General features: G+C 41.6%; 1 protein-coding gene across 1 annotated transcript; it reads right to left on the reverse strand.

Moving 5' to 3' along the window:
* Positions 1–156: 156 nt before the first annotated feature.
* Positions 157–16,542, reverse strand: LOC135124946 (remodeling and spacing factor 1). The gene is made up of 10 exons (XM_064050172.1): positions 16,167–16,542; positions 11,927–12,111; positions 11,677–11,873; positions 4,883–8,160; positions 4,633–4,832; positions 4,283–4,586; positions 3,186–4,217; positions 2,194–3,135; positions 1,798–2,139; positions 157–1,303 (listed from the first exon to the last, which is right to left on the reverse strand). Exons 1-10 carry the CDS (start codon positions 16,309–16,311, stop codon positions 702–704), a joined length of 7,227 nt encoding a protein of 2,408 aa, XP_063906242.1. The 5' UTR covers positions 16,312–16,542; the 3' UTR covers positions 157–701.
* Between the last annotated feature and the right edge of the window lie 560 nt (positions 16,543–17,102).

A 17,102-nucleotide genomic window follows, 5' to 3' on the forward strand; every position in this document is an offset into this window, starting at 1 on the left:
CTTACGTCCTGTACATTACGTTACGTTACGAAAATGGCTAGGTTGTGTAATAAAAAGCACTCTACAGAACCATATCGTGTACTGTCAACTTGTTTTACAAACAATAAACAACTTTAGAAAATCATCTGACAAACAGCTACCCTTAAGAAACAACAGTAAACCAAAACTCGCTTTTTATTTCTCGTAAATAAAGTGCTTTACAATTCAAAAACTAACGTTTACACTCTGACTGACTTAAGTCGATCATAACAAAAAGAAAGGGGGCTGAAATGCGTTCATTCGTCACAGTTTCCGAACATGACCGAACGTCATTCGAGAAAAACGTCGCACTTTTAGTAGCAACACTGGAAGCTAGACTCTGTTTAAATAAAAATAAGCTTTTAGGTAAAAATGCATAAACTTCTTGTATACACTATGTAAGGAATATACACATCACATTAAAAACACCCATTCTTTATATCATAGTAGTAATACTAGCGTTATTGAATTGTCTAGTTATTATATTTTATATACAAATATTTACACATCTATTTGATATTAATATAAAAATTAGAACTAATTTCTGTACATTATAAATATAATTTAATTCTTAAATCGAAAAAATGATATAAAACCCCCACTAAATTCCACAGGTAGGTACCAAAAACGTTATACAAATCTCAATAATTTAATAAATGGCTACACACGCGTTCGCAAAGTCCTTATGACTCCAGGTCATCCTCCCGCTGACTCGAAAAGTACGAAACCAACCCTCCGAACTCGCCCCCCGACTCCTCCTCGAACGACTTACTGTTACTGTTCTCCGAGGGGTTGGCCTGCCCCTCGAACGGCTCCGAGTACGGCGAATTCTGGTACATGGTCGGGGGCAGGGCGTCCTCCTGGCCGAACTGCCCGTAGTGGTACTGCGGCGGCATGCCCGGGTGGTACGGCGACAGGTTCGGCCGCGGCGGCTGCATGTGGGGCGGCGGCACCATCTGCTGGATGTGCCTGGCACCGGCGCTGGTCGTCACGAGCGGCGGGAACCGGCCCCCAGGGGGCGCGGCTGCCGGCGGTCGCGAGTACGGAGGCGGCGGCGTCTCGTTTTTGTTGCTCCCTGGGCTGCTGGAGGCCGGGGAGACGACGCGCCCGGGCGAATTGTGGTCCGCGATGCCACCGCCGGACGGCGACGGGTCCATGGCGCGGTGGTACAAGTGCGGGACGGGGGTGCGGAGTTGAGGAGGGGGAGGGGCGGTGCGGGGGTAGTGGTTCATGGCTGGCGCCATCTGCCGGTACGGGCTAGACATCTGAGGCCGCATGCCGGCACCTGAAATACCACCATTCGTGACTGCCGAGAGCAGCGTTAGGGACTATTTCGTGCGAGGGGTTGTCAACTTGCGCAATCAAGTCACTATGACTGACTGTATAGTTCGCGTGACCTCGAACGAACCAATAGTATGATTTCCAGCTTCAGATGCATTCAAGCCTCAAAAGAAATACGAAGGTAAGTAGTGATTTACTTGCTCTGAATTTATATTTATCAAGTGTGACACTGACCAAGGCTGACATTAACGCTCGTAAAAAAAAATGTTTTGTATAGAACTAGAAAGTTTGTATTCACGAATTCACAACGTATTCTTTGATCATTTTGAAATATTCATCCGTATTCGCACTCATTTTTGTGTAATCTCTCTGACAACCCCTCGTGGCTATATTTCATGCATAGTTATGTTACGTGAAATGATTAATAAATTCCAGCAATGAAATGGTTTATTTAACCGGCCACTCTGTAGATGAAAAATAATTTTTGCCAATTCCTACCTTGAATGTATTGTCCAGGGTGCGCCGCCGCCGAAGATATGGGCTGGTGGACGTCCTCGTCTCTATCAGGCATCGAGGCGAATTGCTTAGGTCTAATAGTACCCACTGGGTATCCAGCTTGTCCAGGTTTGCTTTGCAACATCCTGGTGATCACAGATGGGGTAGGTTGACTCTGGGAGAAAGGTTGTGGAGGGGCGGCTATTTCGATGTTACTCTCTTGAGGCATGGATAAGTCCGTCGGATGCATCTTATTGCCACCCATCGCCATAAACGCTGCCCCTTCCTGCAATCTCGTACCGCCTAGATTCGCTACCGTCTCCTCCAAAGTCTTTTTACTCCTTCCTACAAGCCAACGCGACTTAAGACCGACAAAATCATAAAACACGAATTACAAACCTCTACGTTTCTTTACCGTTTCTTCCATGTCGCCACCGCCAGCCCCCAATTCGGCAAACAAAGGCAAAGAAACTCCCGGTGGTTCCGACAGCTCGTCGTTGTTTTCCGAATTGATAATTAAACTATCGACGTTACCCACCAGAGGTTCCTGCATCGACCCACTGAACTGGAACTGATCTCTCTGTTTCCTCATCATCCTCTTCTTCTGCTCTGACTGCAACTGACCCGGTAAACCCCCTTCCAACTTCTTCGCCTCCCGTTCCTTCCTCCTTTTCTCCTTCTCCAACTGCTGCGCCACCATCTGCAACTGTTTATTCGCATACTCCTCCTCCTCCATCATTTTCTCCATCTCGTTTTCGTCCATCATCTCCACATTCCTATTGATTTGATCAATCGGGTTCAACTCCCCCTCGCACTCATCCAAACCTTGACCCTTCGGTTCCGGCAACAACTGAGTAAACCTGGCATCCGTGTAGGACTGAATCTGGATTTTCGGAGGCTTCGACATCATGTTTTCCTCCCCCGATTCGCCTTCGTCCTCGCTGACTTTCTCGTCTTCGTTCGCAACGTACTCTTCGTCGCTCTCGATCCTAGGCGGAGGTCTCTTGACTCGATCCTCATCACTGTCCGACCCTAAAGCGTCCACGTAGTTGATTTTCTTCCCGCGCGTCCTCCGAACGGGACCGTCGTCATCCCCGTCCAAACCAAACTTGATCTTCGGTTTCTTCTTCTTGTACACTTCTTCGTCCGAGTCGTGCTTTTTCTTTTTCTTCGATTTCTTCTTCTTTGAAGTGCTTGTGGGCTTCTTGGAGCGACTAGCCGGTTTTCGTTTTCTGCGACCCCACGAGCGGTCGCTCTCCTCGGATTCGGTCTCGTCCCAAATCGAGCGCTTCTTCTTGCGTCGAGGCGCGTGATCTTCGCTGTCGCTGTCACCGTCGTCAACTGAAACACAATTTTTTACCAAACGTAAGTCAAAGCTAGTAAGAGCTTACTGAAATCTGCGTCATATCTCGAAGTTCTAGCCCTCGTGGATCGTCTAACCGGATCAGCCCCCCGTCTTCTATTTCGCCCGCCGTCCAAATCATCGCTATCGTCACTCCCTAGTTCCTCGTCGAAATCATCATCCGACTCGCTACTCGTCCCTTTGAAATCTTCATCCGAATCTTCGTCATCGTCCGCGCTACTAATATCAAGCGCGTTCAATTTCCTGTGTTTCTTTCTTCCGATGATCTTCTTTTTACCGATGGGGTCTTCACCAAATAGCGGTTTCGGTTCTTTGTCTTTTTCGTTAATAGGCACCACAGGCGGTAAAGGTTCCAACTCCACAGGCTCTCCCTCCTTTTCCGCCTCGACTTCGACTTCTGCCTCGGCCTCCGCCTCTTTCTTCCTCTCTTCTTCCTTTTCGGCGTTCACTATCGTCGCTATATCCTTACCCCTGCCTTGGTTACCGGCCCCCTTCACCGCATCCATTTCGTCTTGAATCGCGGAATTAATCAAGTCGTCGAAGTCGTTAAACCTGTAACTGTGAGCCTGGCGCCTTTGACGTAATTGATAAATCGGCTCGTCTGAGTCGCTCCCTGATTCAGAATCAGAGGCAGAGTCGGACTCGGATTCCTCACTACTTGCTTCTTCGCCATCTACGTCATCGTCGTCGTCGTCGTCGTCATCGTGCTTAGCTTTCTTAAGGCGACGTCGCTTTTTAATGTTTTCGGTATCTTTAGCCGGAAGGACGCTATTGAGACTGATACCAACATAAGCTAAGCGTTGTTTACGCCGATCTTCGATTTCCTTTTTGTTTAATCTTTTATCGTATTCTTTTAGTTTCTCTTGCAGTTTTTTGAGTAAGCTTGCGTGCTGACATGGCGGACAGAACCAATCACCTTCTGGTATTACCAAAAGGGGCGGTCTTAGGCACGAACAGTGCCAACCGTTGTCGCAGTTGTCACAAAGTAGAATCCATTCAGGGTGGTCGGATTTACCACATTTCTGACACGGGCAGTCGTCGACTTCCTCTACATCCGACTCTGTAATAGATCATAGAAATTAAAAAAAACATATATTGAAGAATGAAGATCGGTTATCGTATTACCTTTACGAGCAGTACGTGCCCTTTTCAGAGGCAACGCTTCGCCGTCGCCTTCCATGTCACTCTCTGGCGAAAACTCGTGATCAGAAACGTACTGAAGCACATCTTCATCTTCCTCCTCCTCTTCTTCCCCCATTTCTTCTTCTTCGTTCGAACTGCTCGAATCGCTGCTCGACCTCCACGGATTCAATTCGTCGAACAACCTGTGCTTCTTCTTTTTCTTCTTTTTTTTCTTCGAGTCGGTGCTATCATCTTCGGCCGGTTCGTCGTCGCCCTTTTCCAACTGCGACTTCTTCACTTTGTAGTCCTAAAAATGACAATAACGTTTCGCTCTCTCGTTTAATCCCACTTACTTTGTCTTTGTCTTTTTTCTTGAATTTCTTCTTCTTCGTATGCTCCGTCTCGTGCACCATCTCCTCCTCCAACTTCCTTCTTTCCGCTTCTTCTTTTATCTTCAGCTGCGCTATCCTCCTCGACTGTCTCACCCCAACTTGTTCGTGCCCTAACTCCAAGGCCTGTTGAAGATCGATCCCCAAATTCGACAATATCCTCTCTGAAATAGCACGAATTACACACACAAACCACAAGGTACCTTCAACTCACTGTTTTTATTCTTCACGGCTTTCTTATTTTTCTTCTTTTTGACTTCCTTTTCGTCTTCGCTGCTCACCACGATCGCGTCTTCGTCCTCTTCGTCGTCCCGACTCGCATGTTTCTTCTTTTCACTCTTATTGGCCTGTTCTCCCTTACTGTCGTCGTCGCTACTAATAAGATCCTTCTTCTTCTGTTCTTCTATACTTTTCCGCAGTTTGATATCGGCGGCTCGTTTCGCCTTCATTTTCGGACGTTTCCCCGCCGTTTCTTCAGTTTCTTCGGAATTCTGCGGACTTTCGCGCCCTCTTTTCCTCAAGCCGCGTCTAGTCAAAAGCGGCATCGGAGTCGGAGATTCGTTAAAATCGAGCGAGAACGTCGCCAACGACATCGGTTTCTTCTTTTCTTTCGCGTTTTCGCCATCTAACGGATCTTTATCGGTGACTTCTACCACGTCGCTGCTGCTGCTGCTCTCCACCACCACGGTTTCAGTGACGTCGGCCGACCCAGGCGAGCTTTCTTCTTTTTCCGGCTTCGGTTGTTCCACTTCCGCCGTCGTCTCTTCCGTATCTTCGCTCTTCGCAACCTCTTCCTTCGGTTTTTCGGGTGCTTCGTCCGGTTTCGGCTCCTCTTTTTGTTGGCTGCGTAGCGTTCGCTTCGGGTCACTTTGGGTTTCTTCGTTCGATAGCTTCATTTTCTTGCTCGAGTCTCCTTCTTCTTCTTTCCCGGACTTTTGGTTGGCACGCGGGCGGCCTCTCCTCGTCGGTGGTGGAATTTCGAGCGGCCTGTCTTCACCCGATTCTTCGTTTTTTGAAGATCGAGTCGAACGTCTTGTGAAAACGCGAGGTTCAGCACTTTGGTCGGAGTTGTTTTTGCGGCCGCGCTTTGTAACAACGGTCGCTTCTTTGATTTCTTCTTTCATACATTTTTCGTCCACTTTAAGTTTATCTTCGTTTTTTAGATACACGATTGCTTCTTTCTTTGGCTTTTCCGGTTTATCGGGGACTTTATTGTCGCTTTCTTTTGTTGCGGGGGATTTTTTATCTTCTGTTGGTACAGTTTCCGGCTGCGGAAGTTCTTTTATCACGTCTAAACTTGGTTTTTCTTCTTCTTCTATTTGAGGGTTTTTTGTATTCGTATCCGTTTTGCACTCGTTTTCAGTAGCTTTATCTTCAACCGGATTTTCAACTTCTGGTGGTGTTGTTTCGGGCGGTTTTTCTACTACAGAATCTGGTGTTTTTGCGTCGTGTTCTTCTTTTTGATCTTCAACTGGATCTTCTTTTTCTACAGTTTCACTCTTGGGGGCGTTTCCGTCGACCTCTAGAGTTACTTCGTCGTTTGTTTTCGGCACGGCTTCCTTTGTTTCTTCAATTTCGGTGGTCGCTTCCACTTTGGTAGAATTTTCGCTTTCTTTTGATAAACTTGTACAAACTTCGGTAGTTTCCGGAACCGAAACTTTTTCTTCTTTCGGACCGGTTTCGCTACTCGCTAAAACATCATCTTCTTTTCGATCACATTTAATTGATTCTAGATTTTCTTCATTCTTCAACTCAGCTACTACTTGTTTATTTTCGTTTTCGTCAATGTTCGAGACTTCTTCTTCCGGTTTTCTTACTTCTGCCGGATTGTCTATAACTAGTGTTTCTTTTTCAGTGATCACAGCTTCTGTTTTTTCTTCAGATTCGCGATTCTCTGTCTCTTGGACACTTTCTTCAACTTCGTGGTTTTCGGTTGGTTCTTCGGCAACTGGTGCTTCCGTCGTTTCTTCACCAAGAACGTAAGCGTGTTTTTTGACGCATGGTTCTTCAACTGCAGGCACCGGATCCGAGGTGGATTCAGCGACCACGGGTTCACTTTCTTCGTTTTTGGCGTCTTGTGGAGACTCTTTGTAGTCGACCAAAGCGGCGGTGACTTCAGGTATCCTGCGACTTTCTTCTGCGTCGTCGCTTTCTGTGACTATCTGTTCTTCCACAGCTGCTTGTATGTCTGTTTCTTCGTTTCTGACTTGTTCTTCGTTTGCCTCAGAGTCACCTTTTGGTCCACGACTTTCGCTACCTCTAGCTTCTTCAACTTTGGTTTGTTCTACTTCGCTAGCTGCACCTAGATTATCACCTGCAGTACTTACTTCATTGTCTAACTTATCTACTTTACATTCTACTGGTGTTTCTTCATTATCGACTTGACTAACTAAAGGTCCCGCTTCAGCGCCGGACTGAACACAATCGTTGGTTTCCGCCTTATTGTCCTCCCCTATCCTATACCCGACGTCCCCCTTCGCCTTGTCGGGCAGGACTTCCAGGCTTTCGTTTTTTTCTGGAGGCACTTTTTGGCCGAAGCCCACCGTCGCCGGGCTGAACTGGAGACAGCCCGGTCCGAAGAAGAACATCGACTTCTTCGGCGTGTCCGCCTCCTTATCGTCGTCGTTCGCCTGCTCCCACTTGGTGACGAGCTCCTTGACGCGGCCGCACTCCGGCGCGTCCGTCGCGATTATCGTGTCCACGTCCCATCGCGATTTCTTCGTCGGACTCTTAACTGTACTAAAAAATTTATTGTCAGTCTTCGTGTCGATAATGGTACCTAATTTGTATGGACTTTTTACAGGAGATGTAGGAACTTCGTCGTTGACGCAATTCTTCGAATCACTAATACTGACTACACTATCACTAGCGTCTCTCCCACCACCGCTCTTCGACTCGCCGCCCTCGGGCTGGCTCTGCTCCGCGTTCTTGTCCTCGTTCCCCGTCTGGCACTCCTCGCCGTCACCTTCGCCGTAAAAAAACATCAGATCTTCCTCGACCTCTTCGCCGACGATCGGGCTGACGGCCTGGTTCTCCGCCCCCGAGCCCTCGCCCTTGATTATCATCACGGGTTCTTCTATCGCCTCACTCACCACGGCTTCTTCTTCGAGCTTCGGCTTCTTGGATTCGGTCGGTTCCTCGTCGCTCTCTCTGGGACGTTTCGGGTTCGTCGACGCTTCGCTCTCCATCTTGGTTTCCTTCTCTTCGGGTGATTCTTCTGGTGATTCTTCGTCGGTTGCGGCGTCGCCTTCTTCTTGGGGTGATATGTTATTATCTTCTTTTTTCGTCGATTCCTTCGATTCGTTCGAGCTTTCGGAATCGCCGGAGATTTTTTTATTGGAGTCGGACGAGGACGAGTCCACTTGACCGGTGTCTATTATAGGTTTCTCGGCTAAACTGTTGCTGTCTTCCTCGTTGGTGGCCGATTCTGAACTCACTTTTGAATCGCCATCGCTCAGTTCGCTTATTAATGAAGCTAGGCCTTCTCTATCCCTGTTGGAATGTCAAAACGTCAAAAAATTCGATTATGCTAACCTACTTGTAGATTACTTCCTAAGCTCTACTCCACCTGCGGCTCTCCCACTACCTCTCCAAGCCAAAAACAAAGACGGGTGAATGAGAGATCCGACCTACCTTCAAATTGGACACTATTATAGTTACTACCTGCTTTCACCAATTTTAAACAACTTTCATGTATCCTATGGTCAGGTCAGGCCAAACCAGATTAAGTCAAGTCAAACCTAACCTCATCAAGACCGGTCGGATTATGTCAAATCTTGTCTAAAGTGAACTTAACTCAGGCTACATCGGGTCAGACCAAGTCAGGTCAGATCAAATCAGATTAAGTCAAGTAAAATCAAGCCAAGCCAAACCAGATCAAGTCTTGTCAGATTTAATTAGGTCGGGTCAGATGACATGAAAGACGAACATTGTTTAAATTTGGAGAAAACAATTTTAAAACGGTGAATTTTTAAATATTTTGGGAGATCTTAATCTGATGAATAATTAAAATAATGAGAAAATGTGTAATTATGACGAAAGTTCGATCCCGTACTTTGCCTTGATCAAAAAAGCAACACGGAGGATTCGCAGGTAGAACATAAATTAGGAAATAATTAGTAAATAGATTAGTTCATTTGAAGAAAATGACTCCAATAAAAAAAATCCAGTTTTTATAAAAATTATAAAATTTTATTTTGAAAATTTGTTTTATATATATATAATATTTGTGGGATGGGTGGGGAGAGTCTTTCATAGGCAATCATTGGGCCCTCCCAACCACCCTCCTCTTCATTCTAGTGACTACTTTTAGTATTGTTCAATCCTATCTTAGAAAAAATTAGACAACGGGTGGGTGGGCGGCGCTAAATTTAAATTTTTCCTACAGAATCTTTTATAAGTTAGCAGTAGCCCCGCCCACCCACCCCCTCTTCATTCTAGTGACTACTCTTAGTATTGTTCAATCCTATCTTAGAAAAGATTAGACAAAGGGTGGGTGGGCGGGGCTAAAATGAACTTTTTCCTACAGAATCTTTTATAAGCTAGCAGTAGCCCCGCCCACCCACCCCCTCTTCATTCTGGTGACTACTCTTAATACTGTTAATTATTGACAATATAATTTTAAAAATACATAAGAAAGGACTTTACAGAATAAGTACTTAGAAAAATTTTGCCAGTGGGACCGATTTTACAATTTGGACGCCTGAAACTTTCTTTCCAAAAAAAGGGTAATGTCTTCTCTCCGCTCCCCGCCTTACGACGAATAAAAATTTAAATCACCATTGAGGTGGGGCGGGTGGGTGGGGTTTATCCTTCGATTTTCTTAGTACATATTACATAGTCTTCTCTCAACAATAAAGTACTTAAAATATCAAATGGTGTTTGGTGTTGTTGAAAATAGATATACATTGAGAAAAAGAAGCCAAAAATTAATTGAGCCCCACCCACCCGCCCCTGTCTCACTTGTGACGAATTTTTTATTCGTTGTCAGATAGAAGGGGCGGAGTTTAATTGCAAAATCGATATTTTTCTACAAGAATTTACTATTTTAAATATGTTTTAAGTTTCCTATTTTTCTTCTCTTCAACCGGAGTAGTACTTTTTTTAGATAAGATTAATCACCGAAATGGAGGCGGGTGGGTGGGCGGGGTATATTATATGTTCTTCTGCAGAGTGGGAGTGATAGAAACTAGGTTGTGAAGAAAAAGTACCAATCGTAGCTTTTTTGTCGTACCATTTTTAATAAGATTTATTTCTTATTTCAGAAGAAAAAATGAGAGAACGGGTGAGTGGGAGGGGCTAAGTTTAACTTTTTCCTAGAGAGTCTTTTATAGCCAAGCATTAGGCCCGCCCACCCACCCCTTCTTCATTCTATTGACTACTCCTAGTATTGTTCAATCCTATCTTAGAAAAAATTAGACAACGGGTGGGTGGGCGGGGCTAAACTTAACTTTTTCTTACAGAATCTTTTATAAGCTAGCAGTAGCCCCGCCCACCCACCCCCTCTTCATTCCAGTGATTACTCTTAATATTGTTCAGTTTTATCTTAGCAAGTTCGACAATCTACCACTTAACCAACTAGGCCATGAGATATTTGGTGCATGAGCGAGATATCGGCTACATGAACCACGTGGAAAATTGCACAAAAAAAATTGTAAAGTAATTGTCATAAAAACCAAGTCGGATTCATGAACCACGAGTACAGAAATATATTACTTCATAAAATTTAGATAACCTTAACTACGGAAAGTAAAAATAGTAGTAAAGGAACCACACTCAAAAAAATTTTAAGGTTAGTATTTGTGTCATTAGCTTCCACTGCCCGTGTTCATTGCACATGTTTGTCAAGCAATAGTTAAGCTAGATTTTGCATGAAAAAATAATTAGAATTCAATGAAAACGTTCAACAAAATTTGAACAATTACATCTGTTAAGTTTACCAACTACAAAATTTTACCATTGTTAGGATTAGCAACAAACAATAGAGGCACGTCTACGCTCAACAGTGATGCAACGCTAATTAACAGAAATGTGCTAATTAAATTCAGTTAAATAATAATAAATGGAAACTGATATAACCTGCCATGTGTATGACCTCCACGAAATTTCATTTGTTTTCAGTGGTATGTAAATATTGATTAGATTTTCAACTTCCAATTACCTTGGAATTGTTTTTATTCAAAAGTTTGTTTTTAAATTGCAACAACTGTAACCTACGTCAGATCTCGCATAATTTAATTTTTTTTTTGAACACCGTTAAAACAATAATTATTCACGCCGGGATATTGTTTCTTCACATTTTTACAATCAACTATAATGATTTTGTATTGAATTGCTAAATGCTAACTTGGATATCGTGCCTGAAACATCTCTCTGAAAATAGCACGTTATACAGAATTCCACATCTCCCAATTAAAAAGTTGTCAGCATGTACCTCAAAAGGTGTCTTTCTGTAGCCACAAAAGAAAGATTTTTCTTTGTTGCTGGTTTCTCACCAAACGGTAGAAATACGTCTTTTAAAATGTTCGTTACACTGATAGGAAAACAAGTTTTTATGACGAATGTTGTATACTTTTATCGTGAACATTGCACAACAAAAATTTTATTGAAAGAACTTTCCAACTAACGAGCAATTTATACAAAGTTTATACGGGGTGTACATACATTCTCTCCAAAGCATGTTAGTAGTGCGCATGCCCACACATACATTTTCATAGTTCTTTTCACGATCTTTTCGAAGCAGTGTTGGCCATGAAAATCTAGTAAGTTTGTTGGTAGTCGACACAGAATAATCAAAATTTACTTAAATTTGCAAAGATTAGTGCTTAATGTTAATTATGTAGACAACCAGTAATTCATATATTAAATACGAAATTCATTGTTTTTAATAAGCGGCAAATTTTCCATAATCCAAAACAGAAGTCTCCGTACAACTATTTTTTTTATGATAAAAAAATCACCAAAAAAAAAAAGAACAGTGACTGACCACAGACATCCAACATCACTTACTTTGCCACCAAAGTCCAGGTCTCCTCGTCGGGATCCTCCTTGTACACGCGTATCTGACAGTTGTTGTCGTTCTGAAACCAGTAAGCGTGCCCCTGTTTGTCCTTACCCAACGGCTGAGAGCGCAACTCCTCCGCTGACATTTTGTTGACTTCGGCTTTGAAGCGCGCATTATAATCGAACTGCATTTCCAAGAGTTCCTGTGGGATGACCAAATAAGTCTCGTTCAGATACTAATTGGAGAATTAATTACTTTAAGAACTCGCAGCTTTGACGACAGCCTCGCTTTCTTGTATCCGAATCGTTCGATCTCCCATGCATCCTGGACACAAAAGGTATGACAGAACTTTATCACTGCCTTCTCCCAACGTTCGTTGGAGACTGTTTTCCTTGATTTACGGAGAAGTTTGATGTGGAGGTCTATTAGTTCTTGTGGAACTGAAACGAAACGATTTCATAAATATTATTCAAAGGTGGGGGGAGCCGCAGGTTGAAATGTTTGTATTAATCCCAAGATGCATTAAAACTTCGAAATAGTCCGTTTACGTCTTTGAATTTATCACAATTCATAAAAATCCCGCTGCATTCTGTACGCTGTCACCTGCATTTCCGATTTTTATAGAAAAGCTATTTGAATCCGCTTGTAAACTAGAATTCGCACCTGCATAGCGCTAGAACGACTTTAAATTTCGTCGTTCTTGTTCCTCGCGAAAATTCCAACTTGGTGGATCGGGTTCGCGTTCGGATTTCAAATGCAATTAATTGAATAAAACGAAGTATTGGATGCACTTTACACAAAGAGTTTTCCGCATTTTCTGCTTCCTCGGTGACTATTTTTTTGAATTGGTCAAAGTTACTGCTTGAAATTATTGTGACTTGAGGTTTTTTAAACACCGTATTGATTTTTGGTGTCACGTATCACACAAACACAGCAGGATTAAGTGGCTAATTATAGACAGAACTTCAACCACATTCTTTTTAATGGCTCTCAACCCTCTAAAAATACCCACCTTCAAGCCATATTTGTTACCTAAATTCGATATCGCACAGGTTACAATTATAAAAAAATATGTATAATAGATACTCGAGATACCTTTTATATTCTATTTACAGTAGTCAACGAAATCCAAATATGTATGTGCTTCTAACTGAATTTAATCACGAAATATTACAACCAGCACAAACTTCGCAATATTATATTATTAAAACAAGAAAAAAATTAAACCTTATGACAAAAACATAAACCTCGTACTTCGTTCTCAAAACTCAAACCAACTCATGAACAATTAATTAAATAAAACATCACGTTTACTTACATTTTGAACGAAAATTTTTCCATACGTACTTAATTAGAAATTCGCAGCAATTAAATTATAGCTCGAAGGCAGCCATGAAATACACCATAATTTCATTAAAAAAAATCAAAGTAATCGGTTCGGTCGAAACCTAAAATACGCCGAATTAATCAGTCGCCGCCACCATAATTTTACATATTACCCATCACTTGGCAACTGCGTGCTTTAATCAAACTTTAATTGACACCGCTGAAATTAATACTGTATCAATCAGATATTCATGGTTACCAAGCAACCCCTCCAAAGTTTTTCCGTGGGTGATTTTACTGGGGGATAACAGCTGGAATAGGAGGGTAGCGGCAAAATGGGACACGTCAGTGGTTAAAAAACACCACGCTACCATTTCGACCTAATTTAATAAACATAATGGGTTAGGCAGAATTTTTTTATTTAATAGTTGTGTCGGTAGAGTTCAAAGGTGCTTGCCTATTTGAAGGCCGATCAACTAAATTAAGTCTGTGGTCGGCGGGAATATTAGTTGCGGTTCGAGCGAATTATAATTGGTACCACGTTAAGGTAAACCAATTAATACCGGGTGACTTTTACTCCTGAGCGTAAGCTAAGGACGTTTTATGACCCCTAGAACACGAAAAAATGAGTCCTACCGTTTCCGTCTGTCTGTCTGTCGTCTGTACGGATTTTTATTACTAGTACTTGTTAAGATAAGATTGATTTGGTAAATGACATATCCTTTAAGAAAAAAAAAAGGGTGGGCAGGCGGGGCTAAAACTTGCTAAGATAGGACTGAACAATATTAAGAGTAGTCACTGGAACGAAGAAGGGGTGGGTGGGCGGGCCTACTGCTTGCTCATAAAAATAGAAAAAAGCTAAATTTAGCCCCCGCCCACCTCCCTTCTCCATTTCACTGATTATTTTATTTAGTGGAAAATGGAAATTGAAAAATAGCAGTATTGTATTTCTGGGAAAATGCCGTTCTTGATTTAATCGATAAAATAAATTGACTCATTCATTTTTTTTGAGCCACCTGTTTAAGCAAATCTAAAAAATATAAAATCACAAGTATAGACTCATCATATTTTGCACATTTTGGATAAAATTTATTCGGCAAAATTGGAGATGACGTCATCAATTTTTTGGGGGGAATAAACAGATACTTTGATTAACAATTCACCGTGCTTACAATAACTTTAAAAGGTCTGCAAGATTTCCAAGTATTTAGTTTTGCAATTCTTGATTTATTTAATAAAATAAATTGACTGCTTCACGCGTTTTTTTTTTGAGTCAACCTATATAAGCAAATCCAAAAAATATCAATGGAATGATGAACCACAAGTACAGACTCATTAATTAATGAGTTTTATAATATAATTAATAAAATTTCATCGGGCAATTAATTTGTAGAAAATAAAGACATTATTACTATTACTAAAATGAAATGTTTTTTTTTCTCAAGAAATTCAGTCATATAAACCCAAACACCGATAAATCTACATATATTGTAATTTAATAACTTGACGGAATTTAGCACACGATTTTTTTGCAATATTAATATTTTTAAAAAGCTACAAATAATTAAAAATGTTTTCTTAACCCGTAACTATTATGTAACTTTTCAGTAGAATGGTTATTTGTGCACGAAATAGTAGCATAGAAGAGGCGTTAGCCGAGTTAAAAAATCATTTGAGAATTTTTTGTGTCGACGCCTTAACAATAATACTAATAATAACAAATAATTATTATAAAAAACAATAGCATTGATTTACTAATAACAACTACGCTACTCCAGTGTGTTTCGTATGTAAATTGTTGTTTTTCGTATTTTAAATCTTACAAATAAAGCACTTCTTAATACATTTTGATTTTAAATAAGAGAAATGATAAAAAGTAAAAACTGTTCCCAAGGTCGGTTAAAAAATGACGGCAGATTCATAAACCACAAGTACGAGGGTATGTTAGTACCGCACTCGTCTAGTAATACAAATTTCGAAACTCCAGATAAAATTTTGCGCAAAACATGTTGATTAAAGTGGGCAAATGACACAATTGGGAACAATTTTGTTTTTGGACTCCAATTTGCACTTGGATCGAGTCAGTTATAAACAATAATATACACCATATGACTGAAAAAAATCGCTTAGTAGGTGCTGAAATTGATTTTTGACACTTTATTTGACAGTTATTTGACCGTAAGTGTCAAATGAACACGGCAACGCCAACACAATTTTTTCAACATTAAATTTCAAAGCTTGCTAGACGACTTTTTTTCTCGATGATGTACCCAATTTAATGACAAACACGCTTCTACAAATTGTAAAGTGAGTGAGAAATGTATTAATTTATTTATTAAATCTTTATAAAAACGCATTTTCGTGTTGTTTGTGTACCTTTTTTTTAATGACTGCAAGGTGCATAGGTTAATTTATTCAAACTTGTATAACTGGTTGCATATTTATGTAATTATAATTAATAACAACATTAATTCCAACGAGGCAAAGTTAAACATTACAAAGCATTTACCAGGTGTGATATGTCGTAGTAATGTATACCATTTATCGAATTAAATTTGTAAAACAATACCAAGCTGTGACACCACCTGAAACAACGTAATGAATCGTTCACCATCTGCGATCTGAAAAAATTCCTGAAATAGCTGAAATCACAACTGTATTTTGCATCTGGTTGTACAATTATCTCCCGTTAATTCTAACGGTGAAAAACCATAAACGCCGACTTCGTAAAAACCGCGTACTACTGTTAGTCGCATCCGTAACACAAATCAACCTGCCAAATATAATAAAGCCGGGTCGTAAGTTGACATTTGACACTTGCCCTTCTTTTGTTTTTTTTTCTTCTCAACCTTCTCCTGCGTAAACCCGGCTCGTCACCCCAAAACCATCCCCGCAAAAACCAAACGCCGCCGTGGTCCCAGTACCGCAAAACCCACCCAAGCATGCACAAAAAGCGCATTTGTTTACAAATACACTGCCCAAAACACAATGGGTGAAATCTGTGCCGACACGAACGGGGCACCAAGTTCGCGATTTTCTCGAACGGAAAACACGTGTGGCCCCAATACCACGCACATTCCCAATCCTAGAAACGCGAACCGAACGTAAACGCGACAATTTCCTCCAAGTTCAGGGCCATTGTGTGTAATTTGACGGGTTCGTGCTTTACCTTCCTGCGTGTTCTCGAGCATCTCCTGCAGCTCCAAGAAGTCGATGCTTTGTATGCCGCATGTCGTCCCGAATTTCTCCATGAACGCACAAATAACGGCGAAATTCGGATCACTTTCACAAGAAGCTTCATTATCTGACGCCATTTGCAGCCGCTACGTTTGACAGAAGGCGTTGAGGCGAACGCTAAAATGCACTAAAGGTCCGGCATTGGAAGGTAATTTCATATTTTCGAGGTGAAGGGGGGCACTGAAACACCACTAGCGAGAGGGCGCGGGTTCATTTGGGGCACAATGCCGACATTTGCGATTTTTTTCTTTAAACGGGACACAACATACCAAGCAAGCGCTTTGCGTGCTGGAAACTGGTTAGGGATTTTTGGAGGGCGGCTAGGGGGAACGACGACAATTGGCAGCAGGCTGACAGGTCGAAGGGGGAATTTCAAACGGAACACTGATTTTTAACGATTAGACAGATTTTCTCAACAGAAAAGTCTTTGTGTGGCGGAAGCAACACCACTAAAGTCTGTATTACTCATGCAAAGTTGGAAACCTTAGTAAATATCTGTTATTAAGACTATTTAAGACCGTTTGAGAGTTTTTTCATGTCAAGTTCGTTATCAATATCAAAATATTGAAGTGTGGTAAACTAACTTTGTACACGGGTGGATATACTGAAAATCATAATGTCACATCATGGCATTACCAATATAACTCGACACGTCAATCTTTCATTTAAAAAAAATACGCTTTATCTCAAATTTATTACCAAACATCACACATGCATGTCAAAACCCAGTTATTTAAGCCTTTTTCGAGTATTTAGTTAAGAAAAGTCACCCCCGCAAGCATCAAAATTTGCGTTCCGCTACTGATTAATGAATAATGATTACTGAATCATTGTGGACTGAATTATTTTAACAACTTAATCCGTCTAG

This window comes from Zophobas morio, unplaced genomic scaffold (assembly GCF_036711695.1).
Source record: "Zophobas morio isolate AGI-343-1 ecotype UQ-CSIRO unplaced genomic scaffold, CSIRO_AGI_Zmor_V1 ptg000008l, whole genome shotgun sequence".
In the NCBI taxonomy this organism is placed as follows: domain Eukaryota; kingdom Metazoa; phylum Arthropoda; class Insecta; order Coleoptera; family Tenebrionidae; genus Zophobas; species Zophobas morio.